This window comes from Falco rusticolus, chromosome 10 (assembly GCF_015220075.1).
Source record: "Falco rusticolus isolate bFalRus1 chromosome 10, bFalRus1.pri, whole genome shotgun sequence".
Lineage (NCBI taxonomy): Eukaryota > Metazoa > Chordata > Aves > Falconiformes > Falconidae > Falco > Falco rusticolus.
In genome coordinates this window covers 27,159,922-27,185,741 of record NC_051196.1, presented here as the reverse complement: position 1 = coordinate 27,185,741, position 25,820 = coordinate 27,159,922, and the positions used below count along the sequence as shown (strand labels likewise).

Sequence of the window (25,820 nt, the reverse complement as noted above, 5' to 3'; positions counted from 1 at the left end):
TAGACTCAAAAGCATTTAATATTACACTGAAACAAGAAATGAAAGCATTTGCTAGATCAAACAGTGTTCATACCAGCTATTGTCAAACCTCCGGCTACTAGGAAAGAAGAAAAGAAACAAGATGACCACCAGGCTTAAAGCCATGGAGAGCCAGAGCAGGACAGGCAGAAGAAGGACGCTGACCCAGTGCTGCTGGGGAATTAGCTCACTGCTCAGGTATGGCTCAGCCACAAACCTTCCCCTGGCTGCCACGGGCTGGGAGCCACAATTAGCAGCGATGGTCCAGCAGCTGCGCTGGGCGCGTCTCCCCAGGGTGGGATGAGGGACTCAGTACTGCAGGGTCTGGCCACCCAGCCCTGCTTCTGCCCTGGCACGCAGGGCCTGCGGAGGTGACACAGGGTGGTCCTCAGTGACTGAGCACAGCTCCTGCCTCCGGGCTGGATATAGCCCTGTCCCAAGGAAAGCCCTCACAGAACTTATTCCAAAATTTGCACTTTCCCTCTTTGCTTTAAGTCACAGCAGGCTCTCACCAGAAACCCACCATTCAGCAGCACTGGCGGTGATAGAAACGGGCAATAGTATGGACACTCGTTTTTAAAATCTCCCTCCACCCACATTAAAATAAGTAAGGCAGCTCCTCACTCAGGTTTCCCTTGCCCCAGAGAGGAAACCCTCACCGGGTTGCACGCTGCCCTTTGAGCACCTGGAGCGGTGGCTGGGGGAGTCACCCCCAGTCCCAGCACTGCCTGCATGCCCCTGCACGGCTGGGGAGCGCCCAGCGGCCCAGCGGCACAGCCTCCCGCGTTAGCTACGGGCATGCAGAGAGGTGCACGGGCTGGCACTGCTGGTGTGGGGAGCTCCAGCTGTGCCAGGCTGGCAGCCCTGCACGGGGGCTCGATGCCCAGTGGTGCCAGGAGCCCACCCATTGCTCATCTCAGCCCCCGATGCAGCCCCTGCCATGGAAGCATCGGCACGGGCCCCTTCTCGTTCCTGGCAGATGTCTTCAGTGGAAAGAAAAGGCCGGAGGGACACAGGGGAGATTTTGTTGCGGGGTGGGGGGGAAGAAAAAAAAGGCGAAAGAAGAAAGAGGGAAGCTGCCCAGCTCAGCTCATTGCTGCCTGGCACCTGTGTCCCAGGGCAGGCGTCCAAGCGCGCCGAGAGCAGGCGCGGTGCCATCGCAGCAGATGGGCACGAAGGCAGGCAGCCCCGAGCCCGCAATCCTGCCGCGGCTCAGGGAGGGGGGCGGCTGTTTAGGGCAAATTTCCCAGCTGAGAATGTCAAAACAGCTGCCAGTCTGGAGTTTATACACCTATAATTAAGGGGGTATGTGATTTCTAATCCAGCTCAAACGGAGCTGGATTAATTGGCAAGCCTAAAAATAGCATCTGTGACCATGTAAGGCAAGCTTTTGTGTGCAGTTTAAATTAGGAAAGTGGGCTCTGGCTGTTTGGAGTGAACTGGGAGAGACGGAGGCATCCTTCTGCCTCTAGACAGCCTGGGAGGGCCGGATCCTGCTGAGGGACAGGAGGAGCCCCCAGGGCACCATGCTATCCAAAAGTAACAGCCTGGAGCCAGCAGAAGGAGCCAGGGCCGCAAGGCAGCAACCTCATCCTGGGGAGATGGGTCCTGGGGAAATGGGGTACCACTCCCCTCAGAGGTGACCCCATGGCAGCCCCAGCTGGAGCTGCTCTGCTTCTCCTTCCCGCACGCCAAACACCCAGCCACTCACCAGTTTACCCTACCCCGTTCATTTATAAGTGTCCACAGCAAGTTTGTCCATTCTTTTTGCAATGCCCAGCAGCTTTACATGGTGGAAAGGGACTTTCTGAATTACTGGAGCCTCCCTGCCCACCCCAGGAGACACCTCCGCTCTCCCACACTGCTCCCAGCTGGCTTTGCACCACCACAGCCAACAGCAGAAGACCCCCTGTTGACTGGTGTTCTCTGATCAGCTCCCTTTCTCCAACACTCATCTACCCAAAGCCAGACTGCAAGGTTAAATTGCTTTTAATTTTTGTTTAATTATCTGCAGTGGCACAAATAACTAACAGCATCGATTTGAACTTGGCACACAAAGGCAGGTTTCCAAATGGCAAAACATATTATGAGATCGAATTATTAAACGCGGCTAATGAGCAAAATAATGATGTGGTGCCAAGCTATAAAAGGTTAGACTTTAAAGTTGTCACAGTTCATGAGCAAGAAAGATTTAATCGCATTCTTAATCAAATATTTATATGATAATGTGTTTTAATCAAAATAATAGCAATTAATTTGGAAAGGAATATATTGTACACTTCCTGTTCTTGCTTTATGGAGGTTTTTTGTGGTGGGGTTACAGAGCACATATTTCCTTACCCAACAGTAAATCCATCTCGGTTTTAAGGTATTCCAGCTCTCTGCGCCTGGGGACACACTAGTGGGGCAACAAACTGCAGGAGCAATTCAAGACCTGCAGGTGCCTTCAGCCCGCAGGGAGCCTGGTGCCCTGCTGGGCGCCATCCTGGGGCCGGTGCTGGGTCCTGCTCCATCCCACTGTGGAGCTGGGCAGCAAAGCACGGGGCAGCGGGACCCGCGCTGGCACCCGCCGGTGAGCCAGGGCCCCTCGCTATGTCTTTGAAGCACTTAGTATTCACAAATGATTTAGCTGCTACCTCTTTCCCTCTGAATCCTGCCAAATCTCATAACTCTCCTTGGCAGCTGATGCTATTGCAATGATTTCCAGCTGTGCAAGGAGCAGCTTAAAATGGCTGTTGTGCTGGAGCCCTGATCCTCTCCTTCCTCCTCCTCCTCTTCTGGGCAGGGAGGGAGGCAAGGGGACGCAGGGCCAGCACGCGGCCGCTCCCATCCCTTCTCCGGGGCCCTGCCACCCCTCCTGACCTGCTTGGCAGAGCTCGGGGCTGCAGCTGGATGCTGAGCATCGACATGCACTGGGTTTCGCTCTGGGCTTTTAGTCTGGTGTGTGAAAAATATAAAAATGGGCAGTTTAAAGCAGCAATAGCTGCCACCAACCCCAGGGTTCAACTCTGAGTGCAAAGCGTGAAGGTAGCGGTCCTGTCCGCCCCTGCCAAGGTACCATGTGTGAGTGCTGTGAAGGAAAGGCCATGGAGGCTGAAGAGGTTGGACATACATAAACCTGCCAATTTGAAGAAAAAAAGTATATCTAAACCTTTGCCAAAAACCTCAAAATAAAACTTGTTTGAAATGGTAAAAAGCCTAGAGGACCATTTCTAGCAGGCACCGCAACAACCAGAACACCATGAGAAAACATTACCTCTTAAGGAGGACATCAAAATCCTTCCAACACAATTAGCTGAGGGAAGCATCCACATGATTCCGGTATTTCTTTGACTGGAGCCTCCAAACCACCAGCATTCATTAAATGTGGAAAAAGATCTTCAAAACACCATGCCAAGCGGAGCACAGCCCACTGACAGGGAGCACCACTCATTCAAAATCCTTGATAAGGATATTCCATTACTCTGCACGCAGCTCCAATGAAGCTTTTGGAAGGGAGGGATAAGACAAGGGCTGTCAGGACTGCAGTGACCTCCTCGATGGCTCATGCAGAGCAGCCACAAACCGCCCACACAAGCCTCGCCTCTCCTATGGCACCCACAGGTAGGGGCACGCAGAGCAGCCGGTGCAGGAGGTACTGCTGGAAGCGGGTACCAGGGACCTGAAAGGCAGCCACAGCACCAGGCGTTAATCGACCTTTGCAATAAGATGTCAGTCGTGGAGCCACACGGCTGCTGGGAATTCGATCAAAAACACCGTGACAGCATCAAAATGCTGGCCCTGCATCTGGGCCCTTGGCACACACCTCCACGGACACACAGCCCAGTATTTTCTCTCCTCCTTCATTTAGCTCCTCGAGCTGGGTGGATGTATATGCACTTTCTGCTGTCTGATTTTTTTAACACTTCATCAGAAAGCTGGGATTTTTTTTTTTTTTTTTTTTAAAGTGCTAAGTTTGGTGTTTCTGTTGGAGTAGGGATGAAAAGCTTTCAATGAACCACCTTTGATTGGAATCACTTCTGTTGCCTTCGGTTTGGCCAGATGTTTCCTAATTACTTATCTGTCAAAACTTTTCTTTTTTTTCTAAAATGCACAGACATTTCCTCTAAGTGAGAAATAGTGTAAGGTTCTTGTTTAGTGTCTTTGCCTGAGTGAAATAAGCCAGGATAAGCTTCATCATCAAGGCTGGATTTTATGCTTGAACATGCAACTTAACATCAAAAGCTTGATCTTTTTTATTATTCAGCGCAGCCTTTTTAGACCAACTTCAGCAGGAGCCAAATGGCACATCATAACTTGGGATTTAAAACTTTTATTTTTAAAGCTAGATCTGAGTCATGCAGCTTTCTCCTGAGCTTGAGATGGTTTCATGTAATAACTCAGGGCCAGAACCTGCCACCATTACTCACGTCTGTGAAGGCTTACTTACATGAATAGACTTATTGAACTAGTGCTACTCGGGGTGAGTAATGGTTACAGTATCAGGTCTGATCCTTCTCCCATCAAAAAAATATTTCTGCTGATTTGAGTCAGTTGCTGGGTCCTGCAAGGATGTACTGTGCATGATTCATGCAGCAATTACTTTGGAGGTAGAAAGACAAAGGAGGAAACCTTGAAGACTTTAATTCCCCAAAACTGATGACCGCTGGTGGTGCAAGCCTGCCTGGCAGAGAGAAGTGATCTGATCTAACGAGGCAGATGTCGTTACATGTCAGTCATTTGAGACATTCGGCATCAATTTGCTATTTGGCTGCTGTCAGAAATCTTCTGCTTTGGGTAAGTGTCCCAAGGATCCTGACGTTACTGCAAAAAGGAAGGGGAAAACCAGCAGAACTGAGCCCTGAATGACTCTGTGGGTGATTGAAAGGTTTTGTTCTCTTCTTCCTCTCAATTAAGAGAAAACAAAAATCTAGTGCCTGTCAAAGTGTCCATGGATAATACAGCAGTACACCAAAAGGGGACTGAATTAACAAAAAATAAATCCATATAACTATTTTTCAATAGCTTTAGCTGTCTTCAAAGCCAAGTAGCATTCTTTAATGAAAGCAGAACCAGGCCAGTAAAGCTTTAAGAGTTTAAAGTTATTTGATAGCTAGTTATTTTTCTTCAAAAGGGACTAAGTAAACCTCTGCCTGTAGCTTTCATCACTCCACCAGAAATGCTTTGTCAGTGTATTTGTGACAAATTAATTATAGCGATAGAAAATCTCAGTAGAAATGAATATTCAAAAATATTTTTTTAGGCTGTTGACTTCAGGGAATGCACTTCTGTTTCTAAAGCTGTGTGTTTTCCTCATTAGCTCTCTCCCTCTTCCAGTTCTTTTCAGAAACTTTCAAAAGTGATTAGAAATGGTTTCATTTTCAGCTCGCCTGGGGAACGGCATTAGCACTGGAACAAACCAATGACGTTAGAGCCTTGCTGGCAAGAAGAAGTAGCCCATCAGCAAACTTTTCAGAGAAAACATGCTGAAATTACTGTATCAGTGCTGCCTACCTGATGCTAACGTGCAGTGAGATGCTGGTGTGGGTGGGGTTATCTCACAGAGCTTTAATAACAGCGAAGGATCTTGCCCTCTGGGCTCTGGGGAGACACAGGAGCACGGCGCAGCAGCTCCAGTCTCTAATGGATCCCAGCCCGATCCTGCACACAGAAGAAGGAGCAGAGCTGGGGCAGAGCACAGGTAGCTCTAAGTTCACAGAAAGCGATACCTGGCTCTTGCTTGCTGCAAAGGCTCCGGGCAAAGCCGAGGACTCCTGTTCGTCTCTTGCTCTAGTTATTGTCTGTAAACTGCAGATCTTTCCCATCTGGGACAGAAGTCATTTCAAGCAGCACGATTCCCATTTGTGAATCTCATTAAGGCTGACAAAAGCAGGAGCCACCGCTGCCCATCACCTCCCACACCTCCAAGTCATCCTCCTTACATTCATCCAATGGCCACACCGCTCCTGTCCCAGCGTTCGCACACCTTCAACCTGCGTGAAGCACTGAAATATTGGCCTGCAAGTCCTGCAATCTCTTATTGACAGGTTGCTTTGGGTCAACAGCAGGAATAAACATGAATAAATCTTCTCCCAAGCTGCAGCTACACAACCCACGTCAGGAAGCTCCCATGACCGATGGCCCCACAAGGAGCCGTGTTCCTGGCTCTGACACAGGAACTAGGCAGAGATCCTCACCTCCCCCCCAACAACTCAATTAACAAGCTGCCTCATTAGCATCCTATACTTAATTAACAAGTTGAATGAATAAGTAGCCTGGGCTGCTTAATTAATAATTAATTAGTCCTTGGTTAATAAGGACATCAGGAACTAGTTCATAAGGGAATCATTTCAATAGATTAAGGTGAAATAAAGATCTAAGGAGAAGGTGTTAAATGTCTGCACAGAGCTGGTGCTGGATCCCACCCCAAGACCAGGTGTCCCTCCCTGAGCCCCAGCTGTGGGGTGCCCCCTTATCTTCAAAGCCCTTACCTCCCTCCTCCAGCCCTGGATCCAGGTTGGAAACATCAAAATGCTCATTTGGTTCTCACTTCCACCGGTGATGTTCTCCAGTGGCTTGATGGCTTCTCCCCAGCAGGTCCCTGTCCCTGCTGGAAAGGAAGAGCTGGGGCAGGTGTCTCACCTGCTGGCACCGCAGCAATGCAAAAGAGTGGTGCTACGTGAAATAAGCAATAAAAAGGCAGATATAAGTACAAAATAGAATCTAAACCATCCTTTCTCTGCCCTGCAGTGGTGCATTATTTTCCAGGGAAGGACCGTGAATGCATTTTAGTAGTTGAAGTTTAAACCTGCTTTGGCCCAACCAACCAAAATTTGCTGGGGCTGCATGAGAGACCTCACCAAGCCCCTGCCCGTGGTCCCTGAGCACAAGGCAGCTGCGAGGGGTGCTGAGGGTCCTGGTTCCAGGAGAAACCACTGCTCCCTTGGGCTCAGGCAGTGCTGAGCTCAATCATACCCAACTCAATATGTTGCCCACAATTTGACAACACACATTTGTCATTTTTCAGTAGGAAAGTGTGAAGAATTATGTTGATGTTTCCTTCTCATTTTGATACAGTAAGTGTCTTGTTTCCATATTAGTATTGATCTCAAGGTGTACATACATATATATATACATACACACACTGCATTAAAAACATTCATATTATCATATAACATTTCAAATTTAGTTAAATAGAAGCAGCTGATTTTTCCTGATGGTATTGGTTTGAAATTTCCCATCCACAAACCATTTTGAAATCCCAAACAAAGAAAAAATCAGAGTTGTTATTTCCCACACAACAGATGCAGTACAACAATCTCTAGGAAAATGAATTTTTAGTTTATTGTTGGTTATGGTGACTTCTGTTCATGGCTGGTTTTGAAGAAGGTATTGAGTGTAGCAACAAAACACGTTTGCAGAGAGATAATTACCATTATTTTCAATTATAATGTCATTTCCAATCCAAGTATTTCAAGACTGGGAAATACTAACATTATTGTTATTGTCACATTGATAAATTATGTTGTTGGTTTATTCTGAGAACAACGAATAATGGTGCTCAGCTTTGTCCAAAATTTGTTGGACAACTTGAAAAAAAATACAACATAAATCTGTTACTAACAATGACAGCAAGGAAGGGGAAGGTATTTGTTGGCAAAACACTCTAGACACAGAATCTATGAGCAAAACTGAACTGGAAATTCAGCTTCCTAGTAGAAAGATGTGAGATGGTATTGTACTACCTGATATTGTGGAAATCAGTGCTCCTCACACCTCTTGTTTAGCTTTTTTTGGTGTCTAGTGTTTCTCTAGTGTCTTGGGGTGCTGTTTGCCCATGCGTCTGTAGGAAGGAGCTGAAAGCAAGTGCAACTTATCAGATAACAGAAGGAAGTTCTAGTTAATTTTGGATTCCTTTTTCTGACATAAATCTGTGTTTTCATAATGTCTCATCCCTACCTAAGAGCAAAAAATGCATAGTGCTGCAGACTTACCCCTGTTTTACAAAGCGTGGAAGGGAGGAGAAGCTCAGGGGTTTTGCCATGTCCTTTCACCCGCTGCCCCCTTCCCTGCCACAGCACAGGTGGCTCAGACACAGCCCCCGACTCCTGACCAGAAAAGCATCAGAAAACTGAAGAGTAGTCAGTGGTCTCTAACCCAAAGAGAACTGGGAGGGAACTTTTTGTTGTCTATTTGAAAGTAGCAATTATCAAAAAGACACAGTTCCTTTAAGTGTTACCCAACACCCAATGTAACAACAAAACAAAAATCTCAGAACAATACCTGCTGCACAGTCATTAGGTGACTGCTGTGTGTTCCATCAGAACTCAAGCCTTTCTCTGCAGTGTGTAGAACATGGATTGAAATCCTTCTGCATTGTCTTTCCAACAAGCAGCCCCTAAACAGACCCTCTGAAGTCTGTTTCAATGTAGAAATACAGGCAACTATTCTACCTGAGAAACATCAAGGTTTTTGACTGCCAGAGCTTGACAATGCAGCATAGACCCTGTTCCAGAAGATACAGGTCACAGTGTACAAGTGTTCTAGTGGCTTGAAACCATTTGGGGTTGACAATACTTTTTATAGATGGCAACTGAGTTGTTATGCCTGGTGAGCTTCGTGTGACTAGGATGTAGTATGTGAATGTCTTCCATCACTTTCAAAATATGAGAAAGAGACCTGTGAAGTTTCTTGCTTAAGGATTCTAGCAGGCCAGTAGCAAAGCAGATGTGCAGCCTATCCAGCAGGACATTTCCAATGTAGGACTCTCCTCCACTGGCTGTGGCTTTACAGAGCCCAAAGGTTCCTCTGCCTCTTCCCGCAGACCCCCAGGACACCGTCAGGGCAAAACGCGTCAAATGCTGAATGGGATTTATGCCTTAGCCAAGTTTCAGCTCTGTCACACACCAAGCAAGAAAGGATGGGGAGAAAGAAGAGAACGAAAGAGGTAGTTGACTTCATCCCCACTAGACTTCAACTAATGAATGCAAGTAATTGAGGTCAAGGACTCATCGAGTCAGCAGCACAGTTATAGTCTTGAGAACAAAAGCCTGCTTCCAAATGCTTCCCACGGTCAATATTGCGGTAACAACTTGGAAAGATTTTTGAACTATTCACAAGTTGCTGTATCAGTCACCTGGCATGGAAAGTCCCACTCTGTCATCTGCACAAATCCAATCACGTTTCTCTGCTTGCTTTACCTGCTTCTCATTACAGAGCACACATAACACCCTGGGTTTCTGGCTTTGCAATGCAAACAGCAGCAGCAATCTGGATGGCCATTGGAGCAGTTCTGACTATTCTCAGATGGTCCAAAATCCAGCAGTGATGCTAAAGACAAGCAAAAAGCTATCTACCCCCAAAGCAACTTAACATTTCCTGTAGCTATCATTTCAGGCAGAGATGCCCGTTTCCTAACCATCCTCATCCTGAATTTTGCCTTTGTGTAGTCATATAACAATGATTACAGATTTGGGAGGGACCTGCAGTCAGAAAAAGCACAAAGTAGAGAGTACACACCACTCCCATCCCTCTGAGCAGCTGGGAATTGCAAACATAACTAAAAATTCCTGTCCAGTGAAAACTGTATTTACTCATCCAAAACAAATCCACATACGTCACCATTGCCAAGGGCTCTAGGTCCTGGTTTGGACCACAATGGACCACACTGATTCACATGCCTCCTAGATGCCTTGCCAGAAAACTGGGCTTGCTGTGGGTGACTCGCTCTGGCCTTGCAAAGACACAAGCTGACAATTTCAGAACTCAAGCAGGAAACTTGGCACATGCCCAGGAGGGAAGCCCGAGCCTCCTGGCTGGTGCCACCCCACTAGAAGGCCCAGAGCTGCATCTCCATCTCCCATCGGTGACATCCCACAGGTTAGCACCATCATGCCTAACAAATTGGCACTGCCACATAAAAACAAGCTAGGAAAGGAGCAGATCTCCCAGGTCTTCCTGCAAAAATGTGACAGAACATGACATCCTGTGTGGTCACACTACCTTGTGAAGTTATATCAGCTTCAAAGTTGGGGACACCCAGGAAATCCTATCCTGTTTCTCATAGATGAGCTCTGTCTGTTCCCTGTGACAGGGGATGGACCTGCTTGGAGCTTCCAGCTCTTCTCCAGCTCCAGCAGCTGGATTTCAAGTGATCAACACCTAGGAACTTTTGCTAGTGAATCCCTAGATCAACACATCATCCCCTCTGAGGCTGGTGTCCCTGATCCCAAGATTCCTGCCTTTAGCCAGACATGGCATGTTTTACCCAAATGTAACCTCCCACCGCTGCAGCAGGGCATGCGATAAGGCTTGCAGATTGATTTTTAACCTTCTTGTTCTTCCCAGGCCTGTCTTGACATGTGGTTTTTTTCTCCTATTTTCATGAAATCCAGGCCAGCAAGGAGGAGGGGAGAGTTCAGTGCATCTGTTCACCACTAACATTGACAAACAGCACAGAAAAGCTTTGCTAACCTGAAATGTATTGGCATATCTAACCAAAACCCACTTGATTTCCCCTGGAAAGCAAAAGCTGTGAAAGGCCATTGCTAGCAGGTTGCCCTTGCATGTGGAGTAATTGAATCAGGAAATGGGAAATGTGAGGCAGGAGAGCTTAGCTGTCATTTTACAAAAACAATTAAATGCATGAAATGTATCTTAATGATATAATTAAGGCAAAATTCCAATCTGCCATTAGTAGTGGCATTAATTATTGCAAGCACATTACATTCAGTATTGTTGGAATGATGAAATCCTTTGTTATGCAGCTTTATTAACAAGCAAAAAAAAAACCCCAGCACGGATTATCTGCTTCTCAAGAGAAGCTCTAACACAAAATTACTTTTGAACAAACCTTGATTACTTTTGTCTGTTCAGGCTGATAGTAAGAGAGGTCAAAGCAACAGAGGGAAACTGCTGTAAAATACTAAATGACTGCTAGGACCCATCATGGGCTGTTATTGAAGGTGTGTAGTGAGAAAGTTGTATGAAGCAACGTTGACTAGTACCATCACGGACATGATAGGATGTTGCCACACACTTGCAAGAGCTATATCCATCCCATGCACAGCCTGGGACAGTTGTAAACATGGTGTACAGCCCAGTTTGCAAACCCTCCCTGCGGCCACCAGGTAGCTGGGACACTTGCCCTGAGCTGCCCCTGGCTGTGGTCTCACTTTCCTCCACACTCCTGAATTTCAGCATTTCCAAGACTCAGACCTCAGTGATCAGTCAATGGCTGGGAAGTTGCTCCATGTAATCCCCAGCTTTCAAAGGGGCCAAAAACCTGTGTGTGTGTGTAGTCACTCCTGGTGCAAGCCAAGCCCTGTCATCTCATGGCCACTCACAAATGTCATACAGGTAGAATTTGGCCCTCAAGCAGCCACTGAATATAACCATGTCATCTAGTGCTCCGTCCCATCTAAGTATGCTTTCAGCAGCCTCTTAATTCCTGGATTTCACAGCACCTTTCACAGAAAGCCCCAAACATCTTGTAACCCTTTCCATCACACAAGAAATGTAAACAGCTCATGTAAAGAGCTGGCTTCCCTACATGCAAACCCTGCTTTCCAAATTGCACTGGCCAGGTGCCAGCCTGGTGGGGTCTTTTTTGCCTCAAGGCCCTTTGGAAGGGCCAAGCCACCCACTCAGCTCCCCAGGAGCTGCTGCTCCCCCTCCTGCAGGGACGTGTCAAAGCCAATTTTCTTCTTTTGGTTCGGTTCCCTCCCCAGTCAGGATTTCCTGCCTTCCACTCAGCAGCTACAGACTCAAAATGAAGCACGGCTGTTGCATTTTGACCATTTTCCTACATGTCCTAGAGGAAACCACCCTCCACTGGCAGGAGAGCCCACTGCTGGGCTAAGGCACCCAAAAAAGCAAAAGTGAGGGATGCTCCTGGGCTGGCCACTGACCCTGCAGCTCTCCTTTAACACACTGATCTACGCACCAGCTGGGTGAGGACTTGCTTTTACCCTCCTAAAGCAACTGAAATCTGTTGTCACCTTTGAGACATGGTTTGCAGCAGGGCAAGATCTTACCTGCCTTGTATGGAAAACAATGAATCACAGCTTTTCCGTTTTACAACTCATTTTACACTTATTTTTGTACTCTGCTCCCACCCACTCGGGCTGCCAGTTAGGGTTTGGGGGTTTTGAGGCAGTTGGTTTGGCACTGCAGAGACAAGGGCTTTGGAGCCAAGTACCTTCACTGTGGAGGAGTCACTGGTCAGTTGCTAAAAGGTTCTTGGATGTTGCTCAAAATTGTTTTACATAATGGGACAAATGGTGGAATTACAGATCTCAGAGGCTTGAAGATATCAAATCTACCTTTCCAACCAAAGGAGGAAGCCATCAATAAGATTCCCCATATAGGTACACTTACTTGGGACTATAACCAAGCTTACTAGACATGGAAGCCTGTTCGTAACAATTGTTTCTTGAGCCAAATGTTGAAAAAACAAAAAAATTAGAAAAATTAACCCCCTCCAGACAGCCACGCAACTTCTAGGTGATAACTGCCGGAGGACAAGCAAATGCATTGGCTGAGTGATTGTGTGGATACTTGCTGAAAGAGGGGGCTTTTCAATTACACATGGTTGATTTTCTACATGTACATCTCCTGTTATACAGGGAAAAATCAATTAGTGAGAGCCATTTGTTTCTGAACACATTGGTTGGAGAGAAACATTAGTTCAGAAACATTAATTTCTGGACAAATGTTTACAATTAAAATGCAATTTTGATTCCACTGAAGTCTTATACTGCCACCCTGTAGCTCAGCCAAATCTGGAGAAGAAACAGGAGTATTCAGGAAAGGCAGAGCAGGGGTCGCAGTGGTGGGAAGTGCTGCCCGTCAGTTTGCTGCTGGGAGACTGGGCTCATTCTGCAGCTGAACCTTGTTCCTCAAGCCCTGAGAAAGTTCTGGGTTAACGGGAACCCAGAAGCAGAGAGAAAGACAGTGCACACAGATAGGACATGGGGATAGGCGATGACGTGATGCGGTCCCTGAGGATTTGGAGTTTATTTCTGTGTAGGACTGATAATGCGGAATTTCTTTACAAGCAACATGTATCTGTGCTGGATGACATTTCTGCTGTTTGCCCAAGTCCTAAAGTCAGGCCAGAAGCTGAAGGCCAAGACAGAGCGAGCGATGGGCATAATTCGCTGCAGTGTCAGAACCCCTGTGCACAGGCAGCACACACAGAAGCAGTGACTCATGGCTGTGCTTTTACCCACACATGGCACTGGAAGCTCAAGCAGCAAAGCAAACCCGATGCCTTTTCCTATAAACCAAGATTTTAAGAGAAAAGACAAAGCCTGTTTTCCAAACTCACATTTGGCTCCAGCAATTACTCACAACTAGTTACATTTGCTCATGACTCAGTCTGAGAAGACCTCGATTCAGGGCAGAAACCTCACCAAATCAGAAGAGCTGAGCGAACTTGAGCAATTTTTTTTAAAGTTGCTTCTTTATGGCTTTGCTTTTTGCTTCATAATGTGCTTTTCTACACCACAAGGTATCTTGGGTATATTCCTTGATAGTGTCCCTTTGTTCTGACACAGCTACTCAAACGCCACGCACCCCACAACGGAAGGGTTTCCTTTGAAGCATCGCCAGGCTATAGGCAACAGCGACCACATCCTTATGCGTACATAAATAGCAAGTGTGTGAAGGTGACTCGCCTTCCTTGAGACCTGCTGCACGTAAAGCACCTGCCTGCATCTCCTTCCGTAGGGGTTTTCTGCAATAAAAGTTGCTCTTCCGCCACAGGTTACTCATCGGATCTAAGGTCTCAGCAGCAGGGTGTAAGCACATCCAAGCACTGTGCAAATTTGCAGAAATTGTTTATATAAATAGTTTATTTGGGCATTTACAGTAAAATCTGGCCTGGAGAGGGTAAATAGAGTTTCAGTTTCATGCCACTCTTACAACATTACTATAAATCTAGTCATATTTAGCTTTTGGTTGGGTTTTTTTTCCCTTCAAGTGCAGGAATTATGCACTCAGCTGACCTTGCACTGGCACAGGAGGAAAGGAAGCTTTCCAGACCTCCTGTTTGCAAAGCAATAAAACGTAACAGGGCTCAGAGATCAGAGGGAAAATAAACAGATCCTCCTGCTCACCCTCCTCCACTCCCCTTTTTTTCCCCTCCCCAGCTTATATTTAGCTCCATCTCCTCCATGCCCATGCGAGGGCTGCCCTGGGAGCAGGGAGGCAGGGCACTAGGGCCAGGCTCTTGGGGAACCTCAAGCTTTCTTCCTTAGAACAGGAAAATCGACAGACCTGCTCAGCAAAGCAGAGAGCAACAGCAGCTCTCACAAGAGGACAACAGGGATGGGAAAAAGAAAGCAGTGGGGCCCATCAGTGTCATGCATCATTTACTTTTTAACCTGATTCTGTTCACCTGAACCTTGTAGAGCATTGGGTTGAGATTCAAGGGGGAGAAGTCTGGCTGTGTGCACTGTGTCTGGAGTGAACACATGCTTACAGCTCATCATCTTCCCTGATAAAGACACCAGCGCACTCACCCCGAGTCAAAACTCAGCCCAGCTGCCCCCTTGCACTCACACCAGCTCTACTGACTACCCCAGACCTACACAGACTCTCCTCAAAACACCACAAAGCACCCCAAAGAGGTTGGTCTTGTGTGACTATTTTAAAGCTGCTAAAGCATTTTGGAGCAATTCTTATCTTAATGGCCCCAAGTACTAAACCGCTGTAAACACCTCTTGCAAAAAGATATCTGCCTGCACTTGGTACTGAAGATATTAACGCTACAATACTGGAGCAGAAGCTGTGGCCACAGCCCATCCTCTGCTGGTAACACAAAGGGGACACAGCATGGCAAACTGGGAAAACCCACCTGTGACACTACAGCAACTGCCTGGGACTTAAAGCCACTGTCACATCCTGCTGAGTGACTCAGCAGAGCTGCTGCGGTCCCCAGGATGGCACAGCCATGCCACTCCCCGGGTCAGGTACATCCATTTTAGAGGTGTTCTGAAGTAACCCCACAGCTTCCATGGCATTGGGAAACAAGATACAACATCTATGACAAGCTTCCAGTGCAGCAACCCCCACTTTTAAATCTCCAATTTGTGCCTTGATAATAGTCACAGCAGCCAGGAGCAGGTGGGAGCCTGGTGCAAAGCCACCTGCCTGGGTGCAGCATGCTGCTCAGTGAGCAATGCGGTGGACGTGCTTTATACTTCGGTCTCCAGCCTCTCTTTTTAAAACCAGGCTGCTTATTAGGCTTTGTACTTCAGTTACTCTCTTAATCAAATGCAACTTCACAGAGCCACACTGATCTAATTGTTCCGTGTCCAGGTTCCCTGCCTTTGCAAGAGATAAATCCAAGGAGATGCATTTTGACTGGCATCCAAAACTCGCCACTGGCTGCTGTGATTGTGATTTATTGCTGTTGCTAACAATCAATCTCAAGGCAACTGTGTGCATTTGAACTGAGTCAGGACTGTGCAAGGAGGGAATGAACACCCACCAAGAGCTGACAACTAATGACTCCTGACCAGCAGTCAGCTCTCTCCCACATTTCTGCATTGCAAAACCTGCTCCAAATACACTCTGTAGACTGCTTCACATCACCTGTCCACTGCCTCGTCCAGAGCCATCAGTCTGGTCAGCCAGAGCTCTGAATTTCATTTATGAACCTTTTAATCTTCCCTGACAAGAGGCTCTCCATATGCAGAGCCAGGGAGGAAGCTGGGGAGCGGCACAGCCACCACCCCGCAGCCAAGGGATGCTCTCCAGCACACAGCAAGCCCCGCTCACACATGGGGAACAGCAGGTCATGCTCCCCCCGGGGAGGGCAGCCAGGGAGGAGGCCCCAGAGCTGCAGCAACCAACACACTTTCAGCCACATGGGAAGAAACAGCACACCCACAGCTCCTGCAAACACATGGCTCCAGAACACCCCAAAGCCCAGTTTTGGGTGCCCTAAATCTCAACTTAAAAAGAATAAGCACTGAAGCAGCTGCTTTTTCAGAGGATTTGTCTTTCCTTCTCACTACCCAGGCTGCTTCAGAAACCTGGGGCATCACAGAACCAAAACTCAGTCCCACCTTGCAGAGCTGCAAAAAGCAGTCAGGAAACACCCTCTTCAAAACCTCCTTTAGCTCCTACCTCAGCAAAAGAGCAGGAACAACCCCCAGCCAGCCACCGCCCTCCCTGGAGCTGCTTAAATTTGCCCCCTGAGCCATGGCAGGATTGTGCCCACCTGGGTCGAAGCCCCCCAGCTGGGCCAGCTGCCCTGCCTGCCCACCCACCAAGCAAAGCCCCTGGGTCTTCCTTGTGCTGGGTTCCAAGGAGAGGGGTGGGCTCTCTGCAGGGCTTCTGAGAAGGGCAAAGGAGGGGGAAGCAGTTTTGACCCCATCAGACCTTAAATGAAGTGAACCTTGAGCAGTGCTTTTCCAGCCTGATCATGTCTAGGAGGACAAGGCAGGAATTATTTCCTCTTTTCTCCTGCCCAGTCTTTTGCTTTTGCTCCTAACGCCATTACACAGTCCTGTTTCATGCCAAAGCTGTGGAAATTTCTAGACTCTTTTTTAGAGGGAAAAAAGAAAAGGATAGCAGCAAGTGTTTGGAGTAAATTCCTATTACAGTCAGGATAGCTGACTGCAAGGATTCCTGTGAGAGCACGTTATTTTCTTAATAAATCTCAGTATAACCCATCACTGTGACACTCGCCATGAGGGAGAATTTGTGGTCCCAGTCACCTTACTTGGGGGTTTCTGTCCCTGGCCAGGGCTTCCCCACCCTCCATGGTGAGGCAGGTCTCAGCCTGCGCAGGGGCTTCAGGGCAGCACCACGGAGAAAAACAACCTCCGATAAATCAACCCAAGGGAAAAGCAGCCAGAGCAGGTTAAAAAGCAAGAGGCTGACTCTGGGTTTCACACCTTCCCCACCTGAGAGCACCCCAAACCACCTCCTCCATCTCTACTGGGAGGAATCACTGGCAGGGACCATCCCAGGGCACCGGCACTGGAGATGAACAAGCCCTGGGGGGTTCATTCGTGCCCTCCAGGTGCAAACCAGGCACAAGCTGCTGCCCGGAGCACACGAGAAATGAATCATCTGCTGGGGGAGCTGGAGTGGGGTTTAGTGCGGCTCCCAAGGAGGGTGATGGCGGAGAGACAGAGGGGAAGAGTTTGGGTTAGGACAAACAGATAAAATATGGAGACAAAAAGCGAAGGAAAAAAAAAAAAGCTGCTGTGAAGTTCAGACACTTTGAAGTTTGAATTTGCACCTTCCAGCGAGTGCAGCCAGGGAGGGCCAGCAGCACTGCAAAAAGGGTTTCCATGCTGGAAGCGCAGGGGAGAGCTGAATCTGATTTCTTAAGTCCTATTCAATTTGCAGCACAGAAATCTGTTTAAAATCAAAGGCTTTGCCACTTGTGGTTTCCAAAAGTCACACACACACACACACACACACACAAAACCCAACCCCCCCCCCAAAAAAAAAAAAAAAAAAAGAGAGAGAGAAAGAAAAATAAAAGAAAAAGGGTTAAAAATGTGCTTTTGCCAATCAGCCCTGCTTCGGTGTCCCCACATCGCCTCATTAGCTGCGGAAAGGTAACTTAGTAACAATATTTCTTTGCCCATTCCCACGCACTGCACTGGTTGAACTTGGCTTATTTTTTTTCCATTTAAAAAAAATTCCCCTTTGGAAAATGTGGTTTCAGCTGAGTTCCCATTTTCTGTGGGAAGATGTTGGTTTCAGCCATGAATCTGAAGATGAAAAATGTCATTTCGAAACAGTGATTCAAACCAAAGCCTGCCCTTTCCCCTGCCTCACCGCGCTCGGAGCAAGGTGGATGTTTCCCACTGGGACACTTGTGATCCTGAGGTTGGGGCAGGGGCATTGACACCTCTCAGGAATGTAGTATTTCAGTGTTTCTTTCCATGTGGGGCAGAAAAGTGGTTTGGAGCCACTCGAGCCAACGCTGGGACCTTCAGCATCCCGCCACAGTCACCAAGCTCCTTGGGCAGCGGGGCCGTGCTGCCCCTCGCAGACGCAGCATCACCTCGGTCAGCTGCAGCGCTGCGCTGGCACAGCAAATCCACCCCTGCGATGGGGGCTTTCACCTTGCTTCGTCCTGACGGCCCTGATCCCACGAAACTCCCATGCTCACTGTTATATACCGAGGAAGCCATTGGAATTTTTATCCGTGTTATTCACAGTGCATGAAATGAGACATCTGTGTCTGTTCAGGATGGGGGCCTCGGTTTCCATGAGCGCTGTCAGCTCCTGCGGAGCTCCCACTGTACCGAGGGTTAACCCTGGCCATGCTCGCACATGTGTGGCAGCTGAGGCAGGAGCAACGCTAAGGAAAATTGCAATGAAGGCAAAACCCACGTCTTCATTACCTGCTTGAACACATGTAGCAGGGGGAGTTGCTTGTTTTGATCCATGCACTCAGGCTGAAACACAGCTTCTGCTTCCTAAAAGCTATCCTGTAGCATAGCCCCCGCCAGAGCTGCTGCTGGCCTCGTCGCAAGTCTGCTGGAGCTAAGGTACCATCCCACGAGGAAACAAATCCAGCCCTGGAGAGCCTGGCTTTGGGACAAAGCATCACTCTTGATGACCAGGAGGTTAAAAAGTCAGCTCCAAACACTCATGTAGAAGTTGCTTAGTCGCTACAATGGAGCGAGCAGGGTTCTGCTCATCTAAAACACAATTTAAGGAGTAAAGGCTCCTGGCTAACGGCTGCTGGTTTGTAAGTGGACTGGAAGGCACGGAATGCTGGCAGCACGGAGCAGTTCTGCGTACAGCACTCTCTCCAGTGCTTCCAATACACCAGCCTAAGCGCTCTGTGATGCCTCAAGAAGCCCACTCGCACCTCCAGATCATCACTCACCGAGTCACCCTGAGCTGACTGCTGGGGCCGCTGTCCCAGGGTGTAAAGTGGCAATGAGAGTGACAACCCATCATGCTGCTCATGAACCTCACCTGCATGGCAATGCGCTCTTCCTCCAAGCAGGACCTCAGCTCTTCGGGAACCCCTGGCTCCCTCGGGACGTGGGGATGGTACCAGGCTTGAAGCCCCACCGCTTGCCAGGGCCCTGAGCGCAGGTGGGGACAGTCCCCTGCCAAACACCCCCAGCCATGGTACAGCTGCTGGTACCAGGTATGTTGGCTAATCTGGGTCTAAAGGTAGAAGAGCTCCAAACAACTGTGTTGGGTATTTGCCCCACCAGATCCTGTGGTCAGTTACTGGTGAGCATTCCCTGAAGCCAGGAGAGCCCCACCGACGAGTCAGGCAATGGCATGGCATTAAAAGCAGCCGATTGCTTACCATGGGGAAACATCAGTGTTCCAACCCAGGGCAGCTTCTTTCCAGTATTGTATTGCCCTGGTTGTCTTTCCAGCAGCAATGCACAGAGGCCACCAGGCATCCCACAAAACAAACTGCAACTGGGAGGTGAGTGGCACAGCTCCAGAGCCACAACCAGAGAGCTGGATTTGGCATTGCCCTTCCTGGGCTGCAATTAAGCTGTTTTCAGTTATTACTAGTGATGTTTTCCCAACTGGCCATCAGCTTGGGGTTGTGTTCTAAGTAACTGGCCAGGCAGAGCATCCAGACGTCCCACCAAAGTCCAGAGGACCTCCGGGTGCTCACGGTGCCCCCAAATTGAAGCCAAGTGTCCACCACTTGCCCACCCAAATCAACGGGAGGGGCTACTTGTAAAAGCCAGGGGCCACTTTCAAAAATGCTGCCACCTTAAACAGAGGTTTGCGATCAGCCAGAGAGGCGGGGAGGAGGCTGGGGAGACCAAGGGCTTAGGCAGAGCCAACAGCTTCAAGCAAAGCCCGGGATTAATTACTGCACACTCCTTAGTCCCAAGAGGGAACCCAAGGTCTGGGTGAATCTATGGGACACCCTTTAGAAACACCAAAAGAAAACCCCCTGCAAGCAGTTAAGTTTTCAATCATTTTAATGTGATCACTGCAATTTGACCACAGTCTCAGAAAGAAAAAAAGTCACACAAATTATCTGTGCTTAGATTTGGGTCAATCTACGCAGTTCTTGTTGATTGATGGTTATTCAAGTTAAGACCTTCTGACCATCAGTGATGTTCTTGGCTGAAAGGCAGGAGCGCAAGTGTTGGACATATTGGTGCAAACCAGGAATGCTTCTTCTGGGATTAAAGCTGCGACACCTGGTCTACTCAAAAGAAAACAGAATCGTACATGCACACACGGACCGAGCATGCAAATACACCAGGAACCAGCTACAGCTTCACGGGAAAAAACATGTCGTGTCAATATAGAGGTTGGCCTGTTATTCAGAAGGCTACTTAACAAGGAAGGGGGAAACCCACACAAATATAAAAAACTGAGAATATTAATTTTCCAATATTAAAAAAAAAATAATTGGAAGAGCTTTTGAAATTACATTGTGTTGGCAAACTTTGATTTTTTGGGTAACAAAGCAAAAGGTGAAGGCAAATTTTCCAAAGTATTGTAAAATTTATTGTATAAGTATTGCAGCTTTTAGAATGACATATAATTGCCACTATCGGTTACTGTTACACAATAAGCGTTTACAACAGATTTTTGTAAATTGGCATCAGAGTACATATTCATACTAAAACAGCAAAATATAGATAAGTACTGCATTGCATGTGCTGTCAATAGTTTACATAAGTTTAAACTTGAACAGAACTCAGGATACAGGACTGCCTATAACAAACTCCAAAGCCAACGCAATGCAACTGGAATTTTAAGAAAATATTAATACAATGAAATGTGTCTATAAGGCAGGCAAATTAGGACTTTAATGTTGTCCTTCATGAGCTTCTATAGTACAGCAAAAATTTGAAGCGCAGTTTCTGGAAAACTTTTTGTTTTTTATAGCTTTGTGTTGTACATAGAAAATCTCTGAGCGATACAGAGACAGAAGAGATTAAAAATTCATTCTGTTATCGCCTAGCATTATTAATGCTACACATCTGGATTCCGTCTTTTCCCAATCCTTAGTAAAAATGTTGGGCTTTTATTTTTCTGGTTTTTAATATAGCAGTTTTAGTGCAATTTTATAGTTCAATACACATAAAAAAGGGTGATTCTCCAGAAAGCAATGAGATTTCCTTATACCCCCACTTAAGACAGAATGAATTTCGTAACACTTGCGGAAATAACACACTAGATTAGTAAAGCTCAATCTTCAAACCGGTGAAATCGAGGGTTGCGAAGGGAACACAAGTTTTACCAGTGTCAGCCCCAAAGGAAACCCATCCCTCCTCACCATCCTGACCCACATTCTCATCCCAGGCCATTAATATCTGGGGGCACTATAAGGATGCTGTTTGCCGTACTGTATGCCAAGAAACTAAGATTAACAACCCCTTTTAAAGCTAACATGACTTAAACTTTTGAGCAAAAAGGCAGGCTAGGACAAGAGGTTGCTAAGCATTAGCAATGCCTTGTTTTTTCTCTATTTGTTTAAAAATAAATTGTTCTAAAGGGGCCTGAATGTCCCTGCTGGCAGCTGCAAGATGCTAGAGACTCCTACGGAGCAGGACCGCAGCCCAGCTTCCAGCCCAGCCCTCTCCAGAGCTGCACGAAGGCCAGAAGGAAACGAGGAGAGACATCAGCAAGGGTGTGCAACGCAAATCCTCTGCCTCGCTGGCAATACGGGGACATGGGGATTGGGAAGAAATGGACCCCGAGGCCAAAAAGTAACATTAAATAGTAATAATAATAATAATAACAACAGCAACAACAACAACAACAATAATAAAAAAGAACACACCGTTATCTCTAAACACCCATTCAGAACTTGGAGTTGATCGGGGCCCCAGATCTGGTATCTGCACTCGAAATACACAGTTCTTGGGACTGCAAAACAGAGGGATGGGCAGAAGAAAGACAAAAGGTGACAACTTGGCTCCATCGAGGTGGACTCGAGCTGCACCCGCTGCCTGGGACCCCGGCTCCCCCCCCCAGGGCACTGCACCGGCAGTGGGAAAGGTGGCAGCCTGGCATGTTTGTGCACGGCGGGGACGGAAAGGCATCCTTTGCAACAGAAATTTGGTGTCAATGAGCCACCTCATTTTATACTCATTAAATCCCCCAAACTTGAGAAAGAGGTAAATGAAACTGGACCCAGGAACTCAACCAACTGACCACTCAACTGCAGATGCTTGGGGTGATGCTTGAGAAATAAAAGCTCTCACTAGGAGTGGGCTGGGGAGAGAGAAAAAAAAAACAGGGAAAAAAACCCAGAGAATCAGTTGAAATATTGAGGACATGAGAGCTGGGTTTAATTGCACTACATTTTTAGATCCTCTCCCACTATCCCTCTGCACCTTTCCAGACCCCCCCACCTCCCGGAGCTCTCCGTGGGGTTTGGTGGCCAGGCAATGCCACACGACAAAGACAATCCGGTTATCAACAAACCTCCGGTCCCCATGACACTGACACCTCCATATTCACTGCTCGGCTTTAAATGTGTGATGCATATTCCACCCAAAACCTGATGAGGTTACCAGGGTTTTTTTGTTGCAAACAAACTAGTTCAGCTCACAGAACAACACCCCCCACCCCCCAAAAAACCCACAACAAACACCCCAACCCCAACAACACTATTCACGCATTTTGGCTCAAGAGGGCAGTAGATATTATATTTGTTTCTCTTTTGGTTGGTACCTCACTTATAATATCCACCACAGCTTCCTACCTCTGCAGGTAGGATAATGTGCATAAACGTGTTCAAGTTCCCTTGGGGACCGGGGGAGCGCGGTGGCAGGGGGAGCAGCCTGCCTGGCCAGGCACATCGAGCTGCTCCAGGGACAGAAGGGACTGGAAAATTGAATGCAAGGTCCAAAGGAGCAAGAGACCAGACGCTGGTTACTTGTGACGCTAAGGATGATTTTGTTTCCCCCTCCCTAAAAAGGGAGGGTTACTGTTTCTTTAATAAGGCACTAAATAGACATGTTACATAAAGGAAAGATACATTTTAAAAACTCGTATAAACTCATCAGTTTTGTACCTTTCGTGACAAACTATTATTCCTTTTCGTGACAAACTATTTATTCCTTTGCACTTTTTTTTTTCTTTTCTTTTTTTTTTTTTAGGTCTTCAAAATTTAGGGTACATGACTGTAAAGCTACGAAGATTTCAAGAGCTGTGGAAAAGCAGTTTGAAATATTGAGAAGGTACACGACTATTTCTAGGCAAAAATAAAAAAAAAGCAAAAATGATGATCAAACTTCAAGTTCAGCTATTCATCATCTTCTTTAAAATATATATAAATATTGTTCAAATGGTCAGAACTTCAAAACTGTTCTCATGGTTTGTTTTTTTTTTTTTTTCAAGTAATAGAAAAGTTGCTTAAAAATAATAGTTATTGCCTTTATATCTTTCATTTATGTCACTCTACTAGATAGCATCCTGCAGAAAATGAAATCACACCCCCTTGTAAAATCTTCGCTCTCTGTAGTTCCCCTACCGACCCTTCCCAACATTCGGAGAGATGCTCTCCCAGCCGGGAGACGGGACTGGGAACAGGTTTTTTCCCTTTTACTTTCTCTCTCTCGTGCTCTCCGGTTTCTCACTCTCTCACTCCATCACATACAAATTCACCATGAGGGTAAAACACCTACCAGACAATATAAAAATGTAAACAATAGCATAGTAAGACAAAATGCTTCCAAAACCAAGATAAATTAAAAGACGCACAACACCCGGCGGGCGGGAGGGCAGGTGGGACCGTGCTGCTGTGGATGAGGGCTCTTCAGAAGAGGTAAAGGGGGGTTGCTTCTAAAGCATTAAGCGTATTTCTTTAGCCTTTAATTAATATATCACAGGAGCAGATTAATTTCCATCTACTGTATCTGATGCCTCTTTAGCTAGGATAGTAAAATAAAAAGTAGTGCTGGCCAGAGGCAGCGAGCTGTGAGACACGGCTGTGCCCGTTTATCCCAAATAGAGGTTTGGGAGGTTAATACAAAATGAAAATTACTTTCACCACCACGACACTTTCCATGAGATATTTAAACCCCCGCTGAAAGGCAGCCAGTGGGTACATTACCATTTACTCCCATTAACTTCCATAATCACCGTTTTAGCTCCAAATAGGGCCCTCCAGTTGAACATTGAAAGAAATAAACCAAAAAACACTTTGTTCCTTCAGACACAGAAGTTTATTCTCATCCCCACCACCCCCCCTCCAAAAAGTTAGAGGTTGTAAAAAAAAAAAAAAAAAAATCAAGTAATTTTTGTCTGCTTCAGCCATTACTGACTCTCAGAAGCAGGGAGTTTTTATTTTACCTTTTTACTCCAATAATCCTACCAGATGACATACAGACACACACCAACTCCTCTTGCTTTGTAGGGAATGTATAAAGCCGTGACTGTCAGCGGCCACGCGCAGGGACTCTGGAAATTAAGGATTTGCATAAGATGCAGTCTCGCTCACCGCTCCTCCCCAGGCTGGCATCTCCACTTCAGCGTTTTTCCACCCCCTCCAGCTACTTTGTTCTTCACTTCGACATATATCCCTTAACAGGTTCATGGTAGACATGATAGAGGCTTTGACCAACACAAGCACTGACATATTTATATTAAAAAATAGTGCAAAATTTCAACATTTATATAAATAACTCTAAACCCCTGCTTTTGATTTTTTTTGTTTTTTGTTTTTTTACAATGTAATACACGCTTTTTGAGTTGGCACTCAAAAAATTGCCATTTTTCTTCTAGTTCAGAAAACAACTTTTTTTTTTTGAATAGGCCTCTTCTAATACAAAAATACTCCTGCTCCTTACACATACACTTTCTCTTATTTTTAATATATATTTATATATTTATATTGCAGATCTTTAAACAAAATGTTTTTTGTGCAAATATTTTGTCTTTAAAGATAAGTGAAATAATCAAACAAAAAAAAAGCATTCACACAGCTCAACTAGAAACAAAAAAAAAATGGACTACAGTTGATTTTTTTTTTCCTTTTTAAACGTCTAGACACAGCTCAATAAAGAAATGTTTTTGCAAGCTTGGTAGGCTTGTGCATTCAGACCAGACATAACAAGTAAATATTTATACATGGAGAGATGGGGAAGGGCTTTTTTTTTTCTTTGCTCATCTTCCTCAACTCTCTCTCTCTCCTTTTTCTTTTACCCAGAAGTGCAGAGTGTTTCATTTACTTTCTTGCTTTTTTTTCTTTTCTTTTTTTTTTTTTTTTTTTAAAAGGGGTGCCCTTTTTGTTTCTCCTTCTCTTTGTTCCACGCGGTTGTGCTCTCAAGGCCATTGATTTGTGAATGATGGAGTCTGCTGCCCTCCAGGATAGAGGGCATCCCGTTGTTGTTCTGCTGGTGCTGGTAAAATGTCGACCCAGGGTAGTGCCCTATCACCTCGCTGTACGTCGGCGGTGGTCCCTCCATCCTACCATTGCTCCCATAGCAGGTCGCACTGATGCCAGAGTTACTGCTGGGGGGGCACGGCCCCCCATACACGGAGTTATCTATCAAGTCACTGTCGAAGATGGTTCTGTTGGGGGGGGCCCGGACCGATTCTCTGTTGAGCTCCATTTGCTGCTCGGGGTCTCGCAGCTGCAGCGTGCAGGGTCCCTGGTATGGGGGGGGCTCCTCGCCATCCGACAGCGAGATGGTGGGTGGCAGGTCGATCTCGTGCTGCATGTAGGGGTAGGTTGGCTGGAATCTGTTAAATCGGTCCCTCTGCAGAAAGGATGGCACTGCCAGGCGGTCGCTGGGTCTCGGGGTGTAGATTTGCTGCTGGAAGGGAAAGAAAAATGAGAAAAAGGGCAAGAAGCACGAGCCACCGCAAGCTGGGACAGCTGGGAA

The 25,820-nt window shown here is 46.8% G+C and overlaps 1 protein-coding gene across 4 annotated transcripts in view; it reads right to left on the bottom strand.

Annotated features, from left to right (window-relative positions):
• Window positions 1-20,461: 20,461 nt before the first annotated feature.
• The window catches only part of PMEPA1 (prostate transmembrane protein, androgen induced 1), a 51,906-nt gene continuing 46,547 nt past the window's right edge, over window positions 20,462-25,820 (bottom strand). The window contains exon 5 of one of the 4 annotated variants that reach the window (XM_037403008.1): window positions 20,462-25,748. In XM_037403008.1, the coding sequence (XP_037258905.1) occupies window positions 25,203-25,748 (546 nt within the window). In that variant the 3' untranslated portion in view covers window positions 20,462-25,202. Of the gene's footprint in view, window positions 25,752-25,820 lie in introns of all 4 variants that reach the window. The other 3 variants (XM_037403007.1, XM_037403009.1, XM_037403010.1) reach the window with 3 other exon arrangements.